Source organism: Mus caroli, chromosome 14 (assembly GCF_900094665.2).
Source record: "Mus caroli chromosome 14, CAROLI_EIJ_v1.1, whole genome shotgun sequence".
NCBI lineage: Eukaryota > Metazoa > Chordata > Mammalia > Rodentia > Muridae > Mus > Mus caroli.
The window spans coordinates 110,458,540-110,477,945 of NC_034583.1; the positions used below are offsets into that span (position 1 = coordinate 110,458,540).

General features: G+C 49.4%; 1 protein-coding gene across 1 annotated transcript in view; it reads right to left on the reverse strand.

Moving 5' to 3' along the window:
* The window catches only part of Stk24 (serine/threonine kinase 24), a 94,490-nt gene extending 75,632 nt beyond the window's left edge, over positions 1–18,858 (reverse strand). Inside the window, exon 1 of the mRNA XM_021181792.1 lies at positions 18,429–18,858. Coding sequence (XP_021037451.1) covers positions 18,429–18,470 — 42 coding nt within the window. The 5' untranslated portion in view covers positions 18,471–18,858. The remainder of the gene's footprint in view (positions 1–18,428) is intronic.
* Between the last annotated feature and the right edge of the window lie 548 nt (positions 18,859–19,406).

Consider the following 19,406-nt stretch of genomic DNA (forward strand, 5'->3'; position numbering starts at 1 on the left):
TCCACTCCTGTGTTTGCTAGGCCCCGGCATCGTCTCACAAGAGACAGCTATATTTGGGTCCTTTCAGCAAAATCTTGCTAGTGTATGCAATTTCACCAGACCTTTTCGAAGGAGGGCTGGAGAGATGGCTCAGCCGTTGAGCTCTGACTCCTCTTCCAGAGCACTGGGTTGGATTCCAGCTGACAATAACATGGCAGTTCCAGGGCATCCAACGCCCTCTTCTGGCCTCTATGGACACTACATGCACATGGTACCCAGGCAAGCGTGCAAGTCAAACACCCATAAACATAAAAACAAATAAATTTTTAAACTTTCAAAGTGACTCCACCTGGAGCAGGCACTACTACTCTGTGGTCATGTGGGCATCAGGGCTCAGCCTAGAACTGTCAGTGGAGAGAGAGCACACCGGGGCCTGCTGGTAGAGCTGGGTGGGGCAATCACAAGAGTTCCTCCCTTTCAGTCATTCAGCCACACCCGTTCCTAGGTTGCTTGAAACCACTGGTGACCTACTTAGCGTATCACTCCCTGGCCTGGACTCTTCCCCATGCTCCAGACCCATTTATGGCTGTGGCTGTCCACACCCTCTGCCTCCAGTCCGCTTACAGAAGTTTCTGTCACCACAGGTTCTTCACAGTCCACGTTCTGTGCCAGCTGGCAGCCCCACGCCTATTATTAATCACTGCCAAGGCCTTCCAAGGACTCTGCAAACTCCATCACCAAGCCTGCCCTTCTGCCCCAGCACCTCAGCCCACACTGACACCTCATGAGGAGCAGCAGCGGGCCAGGCTTCTTCCTCTCCAGTCCAGCCACAAAACTGTGCTACAATCCACAGCTGGTCATCAACTCAAACACTGCAAAATTCAAGAGCTAAGTAAAGAAATATTCCCAAGAATTTCATACCGTAAGTGGGCTCAAGGCTGAGCCACAAGGCAGGACAACCCCTCTGACATCACATTTGCCATCTTCTTTTCACTTAGTAAGAAAAGTGCAGTTCCTTGTTTGAGTCTGAGCACTCGGGGACACTTCAAGTCCCTAAGCTTCCATACAACCTCCTTGGATTCCCTGTCTTGAAAAAAAAATTCTCATTATATTCATTTACTGGGGAGGAGGTGCCCCAGCACGTGTGTGGGAATGAGAGAACAGCCCAAGGGAAGTGATTCTGTCTTTCTAACACAAGGATCCCAGAGTTGGATCTCAGGGCATCAGGCTTGGGGGTAAAAAGCCTTTACCCTCTGAGTCTCCTCATCGGTCGGAAAGGAAATCCTCTACAGCAGGCATATTGGTTCACATCTGCAATCTCAGCAATCCCGAGGCTAAGACAGGTAAAGTCCTGAGAGGAGAGCTAGCCTGTACCATGCTAAGTTCTGAGCCATCCTGGAACACAGAGTGAGATCCAGTTAATGAAATAGAACAACAACCTGGAACACAGAGTGAGATCCAGTTAATGAAATAGAACAACAAAAAGATGAAATCCTCTGAGAACAGCTCAGGCATGGCTCCTTGTTAGTCTCCATGCTGCGGCGGCCAATGCTCTGCACTGTATCCGTGCCTCCGCCTCCGACTAGCAGATGCACTGCACGCAGACCTGTGGTTCCAACCCCAATGCCCACAGTCAGAATGGGACACATAGCAGCCTCCCCTCCAAATTCCAGAGCTCCACCCCGCCCCCCTCAGGACGCTGCGAGAACCTTTCATTCTCTAATAATTAGATCAAAGCATATCCTTTCCTCTGATCATTAAAGGCTGCCGCCTACTTGAACTATCATTTTCAAAAAGAGAAATCAAATTTTTCTTGGAAGGCCCATGGTGGCTCACAACCATCTGTAATGGGGATCCAATGCCCTCTTCTGGTGTGTCTGAAGACAGAGACAGTGTTCTCACATACATTAAATAAATAAATAAATCTTTAAACACACACACACAAAGCAAAACCAAAACAAAACCAATCAAAACAACAATTCCCTTCCTCCCAGCTCTTACATCTTGGGTACAGACTGAACTAAGCTCACCCTCGAAAAACCAGTAGGAAAAAGTGCTTCTTTTGGGACACCAGAGAAGCAATCACAAAAGCCAGATGTGTGGGGGCACACTCCGTTAATCCCAGCACTCGGAAGCAGAGGCGATCAGAACTGTGCGTTCTCGGACAGCCAGGGTTTTACATAAAGAGACCCTGTCTCAAAAAGAAGGGGGAAAAAAGAATCAATCATAGTCAAAATAAGAATGTACCTCTCGCTAATCTATTGTAAATACTGCTAGGTAAATAAATGGCCATTGGGCTACTCTTGGCTGCTCAGATCAAAGCAGGTTAAAACAGGAAGATCTTTACAAAGCCTGACAATGCTTTTCCTTTAACTGTGTATAACTCAAGTTTAAGAGTCAAGTCGATGAAGACAATCAAGCATACATGGAAGGAACCTGGGCATGGCAGCAGACACCTGTAATCCCAGTACTGCAGAGGCCGATGTAATCCAAGACCAAACCACCCTGGACTCTTCAGTAAGATCATGTCAGAAAGGAGGGAGGAGAGAAAAAGAGGGAAGTGGGGAGGGAGGAAGAAAATAAATAAATAGAAGGAAAATCTGAAAAACAAAATGAGAGGATGGAGAGAGAAATCAGTGGTTGAGCACTTTCTGTTCTCATGGAAGGTCCAGGTTCGGTTCCTAGCACCACATGACAACTTACAACCATCTGTTAACTGCGGCTCCAGGGACCTATCGCCTTCTTCTGGCCTCCACAGACCCCTGTCATGTATACAGTGCACACACACACACACACACGTAGGCAAAACACCCATACATGTAAAATTTACCCAAACAAAGTTGTTTTTTAAAAGGCTATTTTAAAACAAGCATCACCAAATGGTTTTGTGACAATTTACAACACGATTCTAAAATTGGGCATGTTGGCACAACTGCTGGTAAGCCTATCATTAGGGAGGTGGAAGCAGGAGGCTGACAAGTTTTTCCTTTCCAGCTACCAGGTGAGTTCTAGGCCTGCCTGGACTAGCATAGAGGAAGCCCTGTCTCAAAGAGGGAGAGTGGAGCTGGAGAGATGGCTCAGTTCATCAAAGTGACATGCAAAAACAGACATGAACGAGTTTGATGTCCAACACCCATGCTTCCAGTACGCAGCTCCTGCAGCCGGCTGGCTAGTCTAGATGTACCTATGAGCTCAACGCAATGAGAAACTTTGTCTCAAAGAATAAGATAAAACATGACACCTAATGTTATCTCTGGCCTCCATACTCACACTGCAGAACATACCCGTGTGCATGCAGACCTATGCAGGTAGAACGAACACGCACACACTCCAGAACATATACATGTGCATGCAAACCTACTTATGTGGAACACACACACACTCCAGGACATACCCATGTGCATACAAACCCACTCCTGAGGAACACACATACAACTCTAAGACCTCCACCCTACAATTCTAGCTGCTTGCCTTCATCTGGCCTCTGCATGTGCTGCAAAGTCACCAAGAGCCTAAAGCACTGTCATCCACCCCACTATTTAAAAGACAGTTGGGCAAGGAGTAAGGAGCCCAGCCTTACAAATGTCACTGTTTGGGGACTGGTGAGATGGCTCAGTGGTTAAGAGCGCCAACTATTCTTCCAAAGCTCCTGAGTTCAAATCCCAGCAACCACATGGTGGCTCACAACCATCCGTAACAAAATCTGATGCTCTCTTCTGGAGTGTCTGAAGACAGCTACAGTGTACTCACATATAATAAATAAATAAATAAATAAATAAAATGTTCAATGTGTGCAATGCAATTAACCACAGAAAACGCAATGCTTCCCAAGCAGGCCTGTGGACAAAAGGTACACGCGTGTGTTTCTAACTCGAATTCTGACCTGAAGGTCCAGCAAGACGGCTGAAGCAGCAAAGACAACTGCCACCATGCCTAATGGCCTGCTGCATCCCTGGGTCCCACAGAGTGAAGAGAACTAGAACATATGAGCATACTATAGCATGAACAACCACCCACCCACAGACAGACAGAATTCTGCCCTGGAAATGAGGCAGGCCTTGTATTAGAGAAGGATAGAAACCTGTTAGGCACCTAAAATACATCATCCTAAGACTATGGAAATTCAGGAGAGTTTTCCATCTAGTTCTAAATGACACATGGATGAGCACCTATGTTGTGAGTACCAGGGGTAAATGGGCAAAGCAGAAAAATCGCCATATTCAGGTTGCGGGAAAATACAGGCTGAAGTGTGGGTGTTTCCTGGGGAAAGGGAGTGCCCACTCCTCTCCTAGTCCTCACACCCAGTTCACACCATTTTCAACAGACTACTCAGGAACAGCATGGCCACGGCAGGAAAGGGGCTGGCAGAGCCAGCAGATAAGCAACACCAGGCCCTCCGCCAAGTCTCAGAGGCCCCGATATCACAGGCCTCCAGCAGGGCAGGCTGCGCAGACGTTGCTGCCGAAAGGCTGAGGACTGAGCTACAGCTGAATGTCCCATGCAACAGGCCATACACTAGAGAAGGGGGGTGCGGTGGGGGTGTCAGCAGTGTCTGGTGCCTCCTGCCTTTAATCCCAGCACCTGGTCTACACAGTGGTTCCAGGACAGCTAGAGCTACAAAACAGAGAAACCCAGCCTAAAAACACAACGAAACAACAAAAGGTCTACCACTCTTAAACGATCTTAGCTCTTCACACCAGTCATGTTTACATGGTGGGTGAACTGATGACATTTTCTGCACAGGACTGCTGCCACAGCAGAGCTCCTTTCCAGTCACCTCGAGGAAGCAGAATGCCACATTCTATAGGCACCTACGGAAGGCCACAGCTTACACAAGTAGGAGGGGCCTCTCAATCCTGTGCACAAGAAAACATTTGCTCCTTCTGAACAGTGGTACCACACCCAAGAGGCAGGGATCAAACACAGTGAAGAAAAACTGCTTCACACTGTGTGTGCACAAACAGGCCTCTGCTTCAGGCCTCTGGGGAAATGAAATGCCACCCAGCACACCTGCTACAGCCCTGACAGCCTAGGTCAACATGGAAACAGTTTACCTCCCCACCCCACCCCAACCCCCTCGAGTTAGATGTGTGCACTCCTCCCCTGCTAACACACAGCCAGTAAACAGCACGGTTTCACTTCTCTTTAAGTTCACCTTTTCCCAAAAACACAGCAGATGAAGGCATTCAGGAAGACTTCACACTCTTTCTCCGAATGAGGAAGCTAAGCTTGGCATCCTCCATTCTTAAACCAGCAGCTCAACAGCTCACTAACTCAACCATGTGCTGTGTGCCCTAGAGTTTGAAAGCAAACACACACACACACACACACACACGAGCAACTCAAATTTCACAAGTGTTGCAGTACAATTAAAAAATTAAAAAAAAAAAAAAAACCAAGTTCCAAAACCTCAACGATTGGAAGTATAATTCAGGGGAGCTAACGTAAGCATAGCTGTTATTTCTAAGCATGAAGCCCTCCAAGAGCCCAAACAGGGGTCGGTGTGGGGTGGGGTAGGAGGAATCCACTGTGCAGAGCACCTGAGAGACATCTGAGGCTGACCTCTGTGTGTGTTCTTCCCCTACCCCACCCCTCCCACCCAATGCACTCAGGCACGCACACACATACACACACACAAGCAAACATACGCACTGTTCATTGTTAAAAGTGAAACTTCAAGAGCAGATGCTGGTGACAGAGAGCCCATCATCCCACATAGAGAAAAGGAATGCTTGCACACCTCATTCATCCCCACTCCCGCAGGCATCCTGTGTCCCAGCATCACCAAAAGGCACATATATATAGGCCACAAGGCCAAGGATCTGGTGCCACCACCAGTCAAGAGGGACAGCCACGGACTGCAGGCTGAGAAAAGCCCCAGGTGCAAACCCAGGACTCCAAAGGCTGATGTATGGGAGTCTGAGTTGACCCAGCACAGAGACAGCTGAGAAACAGCCCAGGAGAAGCTGGGGATTACCATAGGCCTTGACTTTCTGCTGGCATTTACCTCATATTGGGAAGAACCAGAAAGCAGCTACAGTGAGAACCACAAGAAACAGTCTCCACACAGGTGCCTGGATAACCTAATAGGCAAGGCAATTTCCAAAAGATGTGTTCCTTTAAAAAGAATTTTTCCAGGGTCAAAAAGACATGGAACACACACTGCTGCCACCCTAAGGGTTCGGAAACCCCTATTACAAAAACAAAAGCCCAAGTCTTACAACTTAAAGACCTCTTTGCCCCACGTCTACACCAGAGGTTCCAAAGTCAGTCTTCCCAAGTAAAAATGCAAGCCAGGACTTGCAGTGGTCTGGATTTGGCTAAGCCCTGGTCTCCCTGTGCTGTGAAGCCACCCAAGCTGCTTTCCCAGTGAGAATGGGACTCCACAGCGAGGACTTGGTGGGATTCAGGATGTTGAATTCCCCAACACAGTGGCTCTTCACGTGTGGTCCTAGGGGCAGTGACACACCTGGGAGCTTCATAGAACTGCAATCCTACCTCCCACCTCTTCAATCAGAGGGCACAGAGAGTGGAGCCCAGCAGTAATGAAAGTCTTCTGCAGTCACTGTCCAAACAACAACACATTCTGAACAATACCTGACAGTTCAGGAAGCCAGCCCAAGAAGGGCCTAAAGGCAGTGGTTCTCAACCTTCCTAACGCTGCAATCCTTCAATACTGTTCCTCAAACTGCAGTGACCCCCAACCATAAAATTATTTATTACTACTTCCTAACTGTAATTTTGCTACTGCTATGAACTGTAATATAAACATCTGTATTTTCCGATGGTCTTAGGCTATCCCTGTGAAACTCAGCAGACAGGAAGGAGATAAAGAGAGATCCACACCACAATCCCTAATACCAAGAAGTCAACTAACTATGAACAAGAGGACAAGCCTGAAGACACACAAGACAACCTGCGGTCACATAACAGGCTTGAAACCAGCAGCAGAAGCCAAGCTCCTTGGTCCCCGTTGCATGGTTTACAAGGCTGGGCACCCTTGGCAAGCTCCCCTCAGTAGTCCCGTGCACAGTTCACAGAAACAAGCTCTATGACCCAAACTGTACATCCTGACCAGCCAGAAGACCGGTCCTCCAGCTCAGGGAACTGTTTCCCAAAAATAGCAAGGCTCACTTGGCATTCCCACGGCCCTGGGTCCCATCCCCAAAACTATAACAGAAGTATATACATACTTAAAAGGAGCACCCTGGGAAATAGATGGCTGGAACGGTCTGAAACAAGAAAGACAGCCCTGGAACCCAAAGCCAGCGCTCCCCTTGCAGCTAAGCCTGGAGTCCTCCCTACTCCATTCTCTGTACTTACAAACCTGGCAGTATCAGCCCTTCCCCACTGCCCTGCAGGTCACCCAGTCACCACCCTAATGAGTACAACACCCAATAAAATCAGGCCCCTCCCTCCTGCAAGGCTTCCCACCAAGAGTAGCATATTTTAAAGGTTTAGTATTTTCCAGATTGATATAAATACTGCAAGGTTAATTTTAGGTCTCAAAGAAACCCAGGGGCAGTCTCACTCAGTACCTGTGGCTCCTCCCAGATCTCCCAGCAGCCCTCAGTACCTGTGGCTCCTCCCAGCACTTCTCATCCCACCTCCTACTCCAAACACCTCCAGCCCAGAGGCTGAGCTTAGTGTCCCTTCCCCCAGCTTCTCTGATCCTATATAAACTAGCATTTTAGCTGCACTCCCTCCTGGTTCCACGTGCTCTCTTGGTCCCCCTTAACCTTCTCCCCTTCTCTGTTCTTTTCCTCAACCATCCCCCTCCCCTCCCGCTTGGCCCAGTTCACTCTGGACCCATCCGGATGCCTCTAGCCAAATGTCCTCCTTTCATCCAGACAAAGGTGAGACTTAGTTGTTTCACCTGCCAGCCAGGAGACTGCACCTGCTAGAAAGTAGATAAGAAGAAAGGGCAGAGAGACAGAACTCAAGCCTGTCCTGGTACTGAGACAGAACACTGCAGACCATGTAATTTACAAAACGAGCTCACTTCTCATAGCCTCAAATGCTGGAAAGTCCCACGGCCAGGCAGTAAGGGCAGCAAGTCAGCTCAGGGGTCCCCTCTCCCCACAGACCTGCCCCATCACCGAGATGCACCATGGTCTTGTCTAGCCCTACTTCCCAAAAGCTATACATCCAACATGATGAACACATAAATCTGAAAGCTAAGATTCCAGCACATGAATATGGAGTCTCAAGCCACAGCAGAAGACAGCACAGAATACACGTGGAGAAAGCAGAGAGAACCAGTTCATAGCGCTGAACCCCAACACCCCAGAAGCTGGCAATAGCAGGTACCCATACAGACTTCAGTGGACTTCTTGTGGGCTTCTGGTGAGCAGGCTGTAAATGACCTAGAGGCATAATAACCTAGGAGGCATATCTCTGCGTGCATCTGCGAGGCTTAAGTCGCGGAAGGCCCACATTGAAGGCAGCATAGTGGCACCCTAAGGGTTCATTCAGTATTGATTAAAAAGGGGAAGGGAAAGCCAGCTGAATAGCAACATCCATTTGCTTCCAGACAGTTCATCCAGCTGCCTCCCACGCCCCCCCACCACCACCACCAGTTTCCACTCCACGATGCACTCTCTCCTCAAAAGTTAAACCCTTCCTTACGGTGCTTTTGCCCAGTTATATGTAACTAATCTCCCACAGAGCTATCTCCACAGAGGTACCTGAGTTCAGTGACTCAGGGCAAGTCTGATAAAGGAGGAGCCATGTAGCTGAAGGGCTCCCTCCTCCCCAGAGCCCAGCTAGGGCCCTAATCTCCCACCTCAAGAACAAGTACAGGTGTTTCCAGGGCAGGAAGGGATGCACAGGACTCCTAACCAGACAGCACACCACACGGATACTTCGTCTACACCTGTCTACACCTGTACAGTCCACCAGAGGGGCTTCCAGCAGATGAAAGAGATATAAATGAGTGCAAAGAACAGACTCCAGAAACATGTTCAAAAAGGCAAGCGTCTACAAGGCCATTCCCAACTGTCTTGTTCAGTAGGGATGACAGACAGAAAACATTACAGTTAACTCCCCACAGACAGCATGGTGGCACATACCAACACTCATGAGGCTCAGGTAAGAAAAATCAGAGCTTAAGGCCAGCCTGGGCAGCATCCCCTAATTCAGAGCTACATACTGAGACCCTGGGCAATGAAGGGGGACAGACGGGAAGGAAGGAGAAGAAAAGAAAAATTGCTTGAGGTCCTAGCAATTTCCAGTCATAAACAAAAGTGAGTGTTAGAGGTGGTCTCTACCAGTAAACACACAAACAAAAACATGCCAGCCACCAAACCCAATAAAGGAAAAACTGGAGACTTGAAAGAATTATGCCTTGGAAATAAAACAGACATTTCAGGCAAAGGGGGAAGCACACTCTAATGAGGAACACTCAGAGAATCACTAAAGCTCTTGGAGTCTAAGAATACAAGAGCAGAAATGCTCACTGGGGGGCTTTGAAAAGTGGAGACAATGGCCCAGAAAACCAGTCAGAAAGACAAGGGACAGAAAATAGCTTTAAAGGGTAGGACCATTCAAAGACCAGATGAGAAGGTACAGCATCCAAAAGGGAATTTCGTTTAAAAAAAAAAAAAAAAACACCCCAAACCTCATCACAAGACAGCAGCTGCCAGACTGTAAAGGCCTCCTGACTGCCTGCACAAAAAAATATGACAACACTCATGCCAAGACGCCACTGTGGAACATCACAACACAAAGGAATCTTTTCCAGGCTCAGGGGCAGGACAGCGTATGTGGGTGGAATCCAGTCCTGGTGCATACTGCACTCCAGCAGAACACAGCTAGAACACAGCAGATTAGTAAATGTCTTTAAACCTCCCTGGAGGAGGCCTGCAGGGCACAGAGGACATACCTGTATCCCCAGGCTCAGGGTGGTTAAGCTGGGGGTCAGCCTGGGCTACATAACATAATCCTGACTTAAAACAAACAAAAAAACAAGATGTGGCTGGGCAGTGGTGGTGCATGCCTATAATCCCAGCACTTGGGAGGCAGAGGCAGGTAGATTTCTGAGTTCAAGGGCAGCCTGGTCTACAGAGTGAGCTCCAGGACAGCCAGGACAGCACAGAGAAACCCTGTCTCAAAAAAAAAACAAGGGGGCTGGTGAGATGGCTCAGTGGGTAAGAGCACCCGACTGCTCTTCCAAAGGTCCAGAGTTCAAATCCCAGCAACCACATGGTGGCTCACAACCATCCGTAACCGAGATCTGGTGCCCTCTGGTGCCTGAGGACAGCTACAGTGTACTTACATATAATAAATAAATAAAAAATAAAAAATAAAAAAAAACAAAACAAAACAAAACAAAAAACAAAAAACAACAAAACCAAGATGTAGCTCCGTGGTTCAGTGTTTGCCTAAAACACATGAGGGTTTGTCTCAGCCCCTAGGACCAAAAATGCAATTCTGGAAGGAAACCAACAACTTTATGCCATGTCCCACTACCCAACCAACAGGTTGAAGAAAGAACCTGTATCCTAACTCATTGGAGGGGAGTCCAGGATACACTGTACCCATCAACCCAACAGCATGAATCCAGTAAAAACTGGAATCCAGAAAACAGGTATCAGCAGACAGCAACAAAATAATCAAGGCAACCAAGGTCAAGAGACCCAGAAAGGAGGAGTGGAGCAAACTGAAGGGTGCCAGCCCTGCAAAGGAGCACTACAACCCAGTAAGGGAGCACCACAGCCCAGCAGAGGAGCATCCCAGCTTCTCTCTGGAGGTTAAAAGGTCCAGCTGAGTTTCCTAGAAGGAGGTCCTGACACCTGGTGAAGTCTCTCTGGAAAAACACGAGTCCTCTGACGAGGTCCTGCACTTCACTACCATTGTCCAGGCTGCAGACTGTATAGACACTGTTGTCAGATCTAATGTGAAAAGAAGTTGACAGAACCAAACCTAAATCCTCATCTGCAGAACTGTGGGTCTACAGAGCATACAGTTTCTAAACTCACCCTGGATAAGCCAAGGAGTGATGGCTACGTCAGCATAGAGAGACTTGTAGGGGCTTCCTTCAGGATGAGATGGAGGCAGGGGACAGACAGGTAGCCTTGTGCATCTAATCTATGCAGCTGTTTCCAATTAAAGCTAAACAAAACCTAAGTAACTGAAAACCAAACAAAGGATAGGGAGGTATATCAGGCTTTCTAAGCCTTAGAGTTAAAAACAGGAAGAGATTTAAATAGGCAAGCCCTAGCTACACATTTGGTAAGCATTCACATAAAACTTACCATGTCCCCACCAATGACTCAGACAACACTCCAGCACGCAACAGTTTCTCTTGCTAACCACAAACCCTTACAAAACAGGAGGAAGGTCACTTAAGTCTCACTGTGTTGCTGGCAGCATAAACCTCTGGGCAGGCTACGGTATACTTTGTAGCAAGCTAAGCCACATCTTGTTTTACCCAGAGCAACTAACGATCCTCCCACTATAGTCCAGGTCTGCCTGGAACTGACTCTCTGTAGGCCAGAACTTAACTCACAGCACACCTCTTGCCTAGCTTTCCAAAGCTGCAGGCATAAGCCACAATGCCCAGTTCCAAGAACTCAAGACTGGGCACAGCCCTCACCCAGTCAGATGTTCTAATAACAATGTATCCTTTTCCCAAGACATTTAGTAACTCTCACTGTAAAAATTAGTTATAAGAAGTGACTACTACCAACAGATTCAAGGCAAGCCCAGGTTCTCCACTCCAGCAGCAGAGTAACAGAATACAGGTCTATTTCCTGCAAGCACTCCAGCCACAAGATTCCATTAGTGATAATCACCCCCAGCTAAGGCACACAGAAAGCATTAGCAGGGAGGGTCGGGTGGGGCCCACTTCCTGTAGGTACCAGTTTCCAAGCAGGCAAGTCTGAATCATGGGAAAAATCACCCAAATAAAACTGTGTGGCAAGAGACCATCAGACTCCTCCTAGACCACGGTCTGGAGGGTGTGCCCCATAAAACCACACTAGGATAGAGAACAGGCTTACTAGCTGCACACACTGCAGCTTGCCAAGAACCAACAAAAGAACTCCATCGACCCTGTGGTTGTTTGAATAGGAATGGCCCCCATAGACTCACTTGTGTGTCTGAAGGCTTGGCCATAGAGTGGCACTGTTAGGAGGCATGGCCTTGTTGGAGGAAGTGTCACTCTGGAGGTGGTCTTTGAAGTCTCCTATGCTCGAGCTATACCCAGTCTCCTCCTGCTGCCTTCAGATCAAGTTGTAGGACTCTCAGCTCCTTCTCCAGCACCATGTCTGCCTGCACACCCCCATGCTTTCTGCCATGACAATAATGGACTAAACCTCTGAAACTGTAAGCCGGCCCCGATTAATGTTTTCCTTTATAAGAGTTGCTACTGTAGCCGGGCGTGGTGGCGCACGCCTTTAATCCCAGCACTCGGGAGGCAGAGGCAGGCGGATTTCTGAGTTCGAGGCCAGCCTGGTCTACAAAGTGAGTGCCAGGACAGCCAGGGCTACACANANAAACCCTGTCTCGAAAAACCAAAAAAAAAAAAAAAAAAAAGAGTTGCTACTGCAGTGGTCACAGTGTCTCTTCACTGCAACAGAAACTAAGACAAAAATGTGCACCAGTGCAGCTCAACTCCACTGAGAGCACAGCAGTTCCAAGAGGAACAAACATGCACAGATCTGGATGCCAGGAGGCCACCTTGCCACCGTCACAGCTGCCGGAAGACACTTTTTACAGTGACAATCTGCCTGCTTTCTTGAAGAGTGTACCTGGGTGCCTGTATGAAATATTATCAATAGCCTTCCTATCAGGCATGGTGGCACATACCTTTAACCCAGCCACTGGAAGGCGTATCTGAGTTGGAAGTTCCCCTGGTTCCAGGACAACCAGGAATACACTGAGAAACCCTGTCTCAAAAAAACAAAACAAAACCAGAAAAGTACATTCCCTGATCTGGGACTAGAACAAAATCTCCCAAAAGCTATTTAACGCTTAAAAAAATAGAAAGATGAATCTACCACCCTGATATCCTGAGTTCAATCCCCACTGTAACCACATGGTAGGAGAGAACTGACTCTAGAGAGCCGTCCTCTGACCCCAACACGAATATGAGATCATGCACGTCTGCATGCATATGTGCACACAGAGAGAATGGTTTTTAAATCTTGGAGCTGAAGAGATGGCTCAGCAGAAAAGCTGCTCTTGCAGAGGAGCAGGGTTTGGTTCCCAGCACTGCCTGTAACCCCAACTCCAGGGGATCTGAGGAGTGTATGTATAACATATCCTCCTGGTGCATACACACACACACACACACACACACACACACACACACATAATCTTGACCTTCCCCACCCTATCAAAAAAGACAAAGAAATGAGAAAGCCTTTCAGGAATGAGAATGGTACGTGGCTCAGTGGGACGGTGTTAGAAAGCTACAGGGCCAGGGGAACCACACACACATACGTTTAAGCAAAACGTCTTAGCAACAAGGAACACCACCAACAGACACAGGTACAAAATGACTTAAGAGAGGCAAGACTGTGCCGCAGCTGGGTTGGTCCAGTGCCAGCCAACCACTCATGAAGCCAAGAACTGGATTCCCCAGCACTGGATAAACCAACCAGATATTCCAAACACTGGGGAGGTGGAAGCAAGAAGATCAGAAGTTCAAAGCCAGCCTGGAGAGCATGAAGAACTTGCTTGTCCTGGAGAGAAAAAGAAAAACATACCCGACCTTCCTCAATTATTTTGCACAACACAAGACAACAGAATAAAGCAAAGCACATGACAGGGCCATACAGTAGTCACAGAATTCAAGCCACTGATTCTACAGGGCTCTCTTAGCTATCCAGGAACACTTGAGTCCCCAGTATTCCCTACCCCGGCATCTTCTGCTCAAATACTCTGAATACCTTCTAGTGGACACCCAGAACCCACTTCCCAGAACACCTATGTCTGAGAACACAGACACCTCAAAGAACAAAATACCCAACCCAGTCTCCAGGCCTCAGCCCCAGCAGGCCCGTAGACACCCCACCTCTCCACCCTACAGAAACTTGGTGCTTTCCAAACATGCACCTGGTCTCCTGGGCCCCAGTTACCGGAACCTTCTCAGGGCCTGCCCTGCAAGGGCTCCTGACCACTTGAGGCCAGGGACCTACATCTTGATATCATCCTCTGAAGCCTCCCTGTCTACATCAGGACCAGAAGATGCTAACCCTCCATCCGCATTCAGCCTCGCCTGAGATGGTCTTGGGACCTAGACCTCACAACTTTGCTGAAAGGCCACTCAGACACCAATCCACCCCCCAGGGTACAGTTCCAAACAGGGCAACAAGAACAGATATGTCCCAAGGAAGCAGGGAGGGAAGAGGGCGACTAGACAGTACACAACGGCCTATGAGTAGGCATAGAGTCTCACAGAGGGGTGGGCAGCCAGAAATGTGCTAGTGAGCATCTTCCTGGCTACCCTGCACACAAGCCCCCTCACAGCTAGGGCTTGCAGCCTAGGAGCTGAACAAAGGGAGAGAAAACCAGGATATAAAAACATCGGCAAGCAAAATCTAAGTTTTCTTCGCTACACCTTTAAATCATCTATACTTGCAAACACGAGGGTCTCTTTAAATTCAAAGCCTCGAGACATGCTGAATTAACTCCAGCCTTCTGACATATGTGACTTCTCTAACTTAGTGTATTTTAAACTTGGAGCCATGAACCAGTGGGCTGTGGAATCAATTCAATGTTACAGTCAGCTTCTTCCCCCCCCCACCCCCACCCCCCCGACACCCACTACTGCAGTAGTGACTTACAAGGAGTAAGAAACAGTGCTACCGTCTGAAGCTTTCATCTCTGGTCCTGATGCAAAGTCTCTGTCTTACAAGGGTCACAGCCCAGAAGGGCTTTAAAAACAGCTAGCAGAATTCTGTGACAGAAATGTGCAGCCTGCAGAGGTAGACTACTGCAGAGGGCTGGAGTTTGGTTCCTGTAGCTCTTCTTCCAACCTCCCAGGACTCCTATATACGTGTATCACATGCTACATACACATGTGCACACAAAATACTTTTATACCAAAGAATTTTATAAGCAAAAAGCTAATTCTTTTAGATCCCTCAACCCCAAACAGGGTTTCTTTGTATAACTTACCTAACCATCCTAGAACTAGCTGTGTAGACCAGGCTAGCCTCGAACTCAGAGATCCACCTGCCTCTGCCTCCCTAGTGCTGGGATTAAGATCTGAGCCACTGCTTGCCTGGCTTGCATAAAGCTAATTCTTTTGCACCATGATTTAATGGAAATTCAAAGCACTAGATAGGTCCCTCCCACCTCCAACTAAACTTTTTTCACTGGAACCAACATGGCAAAACAGTGAATGTTCCTGAAGAAGGCAGGAAGGACGTAACAGCCACACTCATCTACTGCATTCAGCTCAGAACATGTTTTTTCAAGACAGCTACACTCCGTAGACCAACCAGGCTATCCTCGAACTCCGAGATCTGCCTGCCTCTGTGTCCTGGGACTAAAGGCACCTGGCCAGGTCTTACTTTCTAGTTCTCTCACAGACTATAAAACCCAAAGAGGAAAGAAAATCCCTAGAAAACCTCATCAAAACAGTCAGGTAGAGCCGGGCGTGGTGGCGCACGCCTTTAATCCCAGCACTCGGGAGGCAGAGGCAGGCGGATTTCTGAGTTCGAGGCCAGCCTGGTCTACAAAGTGAGTTCCAGGACAGCCAGAGCTATAAGGAGAAACCCTGTCTCGAAAAACCAAAAAAAAAAAAAAAACAGTCAGGTATACAGCCTTCAACTCCTCACCAAAGATCATTGGAGTCATCAATCAATCAATCACAGCCACTGAGTGAAAAAACTCATTCATCTTATATTTCTTTCTTCAGCAAACACAATCTAAAACAAAATGATATATATTATTTGCAAAGGCACGGCGAAGACCTGGGCTCTAATCACTGTATGTCATCTAAAATGCTACCTTACCTTGGTCCATTCAAATACTTTCTCATTCACAAAGCTATAAAACGGTATCATCTCTTCATCAGTACCAGTAATAATCAACAGATATAAAGTGATTACAGGCCATAAAGTCTTTATTCTAAAGCATTCCTGAATTCTGCTTATTTCCCTCAGGCTGTCTGAATCTGCTCTGCTGCCTTGCCAAACTTTGTGCACTTCTTCTGAGACAGTGTCTCAGAATTAACCTTGGCTGGCCTAGAACTCTCTAAGATAACCCAGGCTGGCCTTGAACTGACAGAGATCCAGGAGGCCTCCACCTCCTGAGTGTTATGATTGAAGACAGCCACTACCACACCCGACTTGTCAAACAAACTAACCCAGTTCCTCCTAAACCCAAGCCAGGACTGACAGGGAGTTCATAAGCACAGCGGCAATAGGGAATGCCTCTCTCTTCCTCTCCAGTTTTACCCTAGAAAGAGTCAAGGCCAGATATGCCTTTCATGTAATCCTCAAAACAGCTCCTAGGGAGCTGCAGCTCCTGACTCCAAGTTGAAAATAAACGCACTGGTTTTTCTTTTCTGGAGGGAAGGGAAGGGAAGGAACAGTCTCCAATAATACACCAAAAATGTATCATATGGTTTGAAGACGTACACAGGGGCGGGTACGACTGTGGGAAGCCACTTTTCCTCCTCTGAGGAACCAGAACAGACAAAAAAATAATAATAATAATAATAATAATAATAATACTAGTGAAAAAAGGTTATCGTCTTCACACCAAAAAGCAAAATTAAGACATCTTCCTTTCAAGAACACGTATGAAATACACTTTTTAGGTAAAGTTATTGAATTTTTCTTTTTCCCAAAATGAAGATTTTTTGGCCCATTCTTTAAAACAAACAGAAGCAGAATCCAGCTGGGAACCACCTGGTACTGACCCCACACACTGCCACATTAAGTATCTTTTCAAACACTTTCTTTTACAAAGGTTGGGGCTAGTGAGGCTTCAAGGGTGGAGCCAGATAAATCACTATAAATCACTATAGCAGCCAGAATAAAGAAAACGTGAAGAAATGTGCCACGAGGTCCTTCTGGCCACAGGTAAGAAACTGTCACCCAGTTGACCCTGATGTCTTGTCTCTGAAGTCAAACCAAGGCAAGAGTTGCAGGAGGCCTTGGGTGACTTTCAACTAGCGGCCAGCAGCATCAAGTTTTAGAACGCACGAAAGGTGAGACTTCGAGAGCACTTTTCCAGTGACACTTCTCAATTCCAACTTTATTATCCCTTAAAAATGACTCAAGTTCTAGTGGCCACTAAAGTGGTAACTTTGAATTCCTATTTTTCCAGAGTTCAAACCAGGGCCAAGAAAACCATTTTCCTTATCGTGGTATGGAAAGAAAAAAGAAGAAGAAGAAAAGAGGGATAGGAAATATTTTCAGAAGAGGCAGAAGCAGTAAGAGGCAAGCAAGGCCCGTGTGGCTCAACCCTAAAGCCAGAGAGAAGGCGCCAATAATCTTGGATATTCTGAGGTATTCTGAGGTGGGTTTTTTTTGTTGTTGTTGTTGTTTTTTGTTTGTTTGTCTTTAAGCAGAACTCTTCCGTTCACTTCCTTGGGAAAGCAAAACTTTGACTGGTCTTGCAATCTTAATCGCAATCATTATGTCTGTATTTATTATATACGCTCACAAACTTTACAAGTTTGAACAGACAAGTGATTGTTTTTCAAAGTGCAGAAAACCATCCTCAATAGCAAAAAAAAAAGTTCGTGCATCCATATAAACTTGAAATTCAACTCCATCCCCTCACCGCCGAAGAAAAAGTCACTGGCAGGCTAAGAAGATACAAAGTGTGCACCGAGAAGCCCGCTAGCACACAGCTCCTCTGGATGCCAACCGGTCTCAAAGTGAAAGTCCAGCAGCGGAGTCCTGGCACCCAAGGGATGAACCTGGGGCTCTGCACACCAGGGCGCTCGCGGAGGTGTGGGTTCCGCCTCCCGGGTTTGCAACCTCGCACTTTCCGCACCAGAACTACAGGCTCCGACGCGAGGTTACACCTTCCTGCACCCCGCCCTGCGGCCCGCCCGGACTGGGACCAGCCGGGGCGCGCTCCCCGCCCTGCGCTCGGGTCTCCCGCTTGAGGGGTCTGGGGAGGGACTTTTGCGAACTGAGGACGGACCCCAGAGTGCCGTTATCCCTGTCCCAGGCCCACACAGGGCCCAGGCACTAAAGCGGGGCCTCCAAGGACACTAGTTCAGACTCCTGCCCGGGATGGGCGCTCGGCCTGCGCGTCTGACTTGGGGAGCGCAAAGCTCCTGCACCCCACCTCGGCCCCAGGCCGCAGACCCCACAGCCCCTCCACGTGCATACACCCGAGATCCCCGCCGCCCGAGTCGGCGAAGATCCCGGAGAAGCGGGCCCGGCTGGTTGGGGGGAGGGGGGGGCGTGTTGACACCGCCAAGTTGCCCGCTTCCGCCCTGGCCGCAGCCAGACCGGACCACCCCAACCTACCTGCATGCCCGGCAGGCCCGACTGCACCGGGGAGTGGGCCATGGCGCTCGGCGCCGCCACTTCCTGGCCCGGGACGCGCGGAGCCGCGCGGCGAGCAGGCCCGGGGCCGCGCGCAGCCCTCGGGTGGCGGGGCGGGCTCTGGAGCCCGAGGCCACCGCACCCCGGGGACGGCCTCAACGAAGGTTGGCGGGCCGCGGCCCCATACACTGAGCCTGGGGGGGGGCAGTGGGGGGCGCGGGGGACGTCTCGAGACTGCGGCTGCTTCTCCTGGGATCCTGTCGCTGCGCCGCCGCGGTGCTCGGGTCGAGCCGGGCGGCCTGGGCCCGCGAGCGCTGGCCGCCTGGAGCCGAGTGGGCGCGCACAGCCCGCCGCGCCCCGCCCCGGCCCGGCCCCCGCGCCCGCCCCCGCGGCCCGGCCGGGGACCCCGCCCCGCGCTTCCGGGAGGGGGAGGGGGAGGGGAGGAGCCGCCGGGCGCCCTAGGCCGCAGTCGCGCCTCCCTGCGGGCGCGCGGGCGGGGTCCCCGGGGCCCGGCGGGCGCTCTCGGGTGCCGTGCGCCGGGGTCCTTCGGAACCGCGGAGTGGGCCTCGCGCGCGGAGGAGAGCTGAGTTTGGGGGAGCGAAGAGCACCGCCCACTCCTACCCTTCCCTCTCCACCCGCCCTGGCCCTCCAGAGGCCAGAGTCTGCACTCGGGGTGTCCCCAGAGGGGCCTAGCCTGGGGCCTGTTCCAAAAGCCCCGGCCGGAGCGTCCTCACTGTACGAAGTTTCCAGCCAGATCAAGGAAGAAACCCCAAGGGTAGAGAGGGCGGTTTGTGTGCACTGCCTTGGATACTGAACTCAGCCTCGCCTGGGCCGCCGGGTGTGGAAACTTAGCTGGACAGAGGAAGGGCTGGGCCCCCGCCATCTCTGCGCTGCGCACAAGAAGGGAAAAGTGGGGTGCGGAGGGGTGACGGAGGAAGGGAAGACAATAGAAGGAAACCG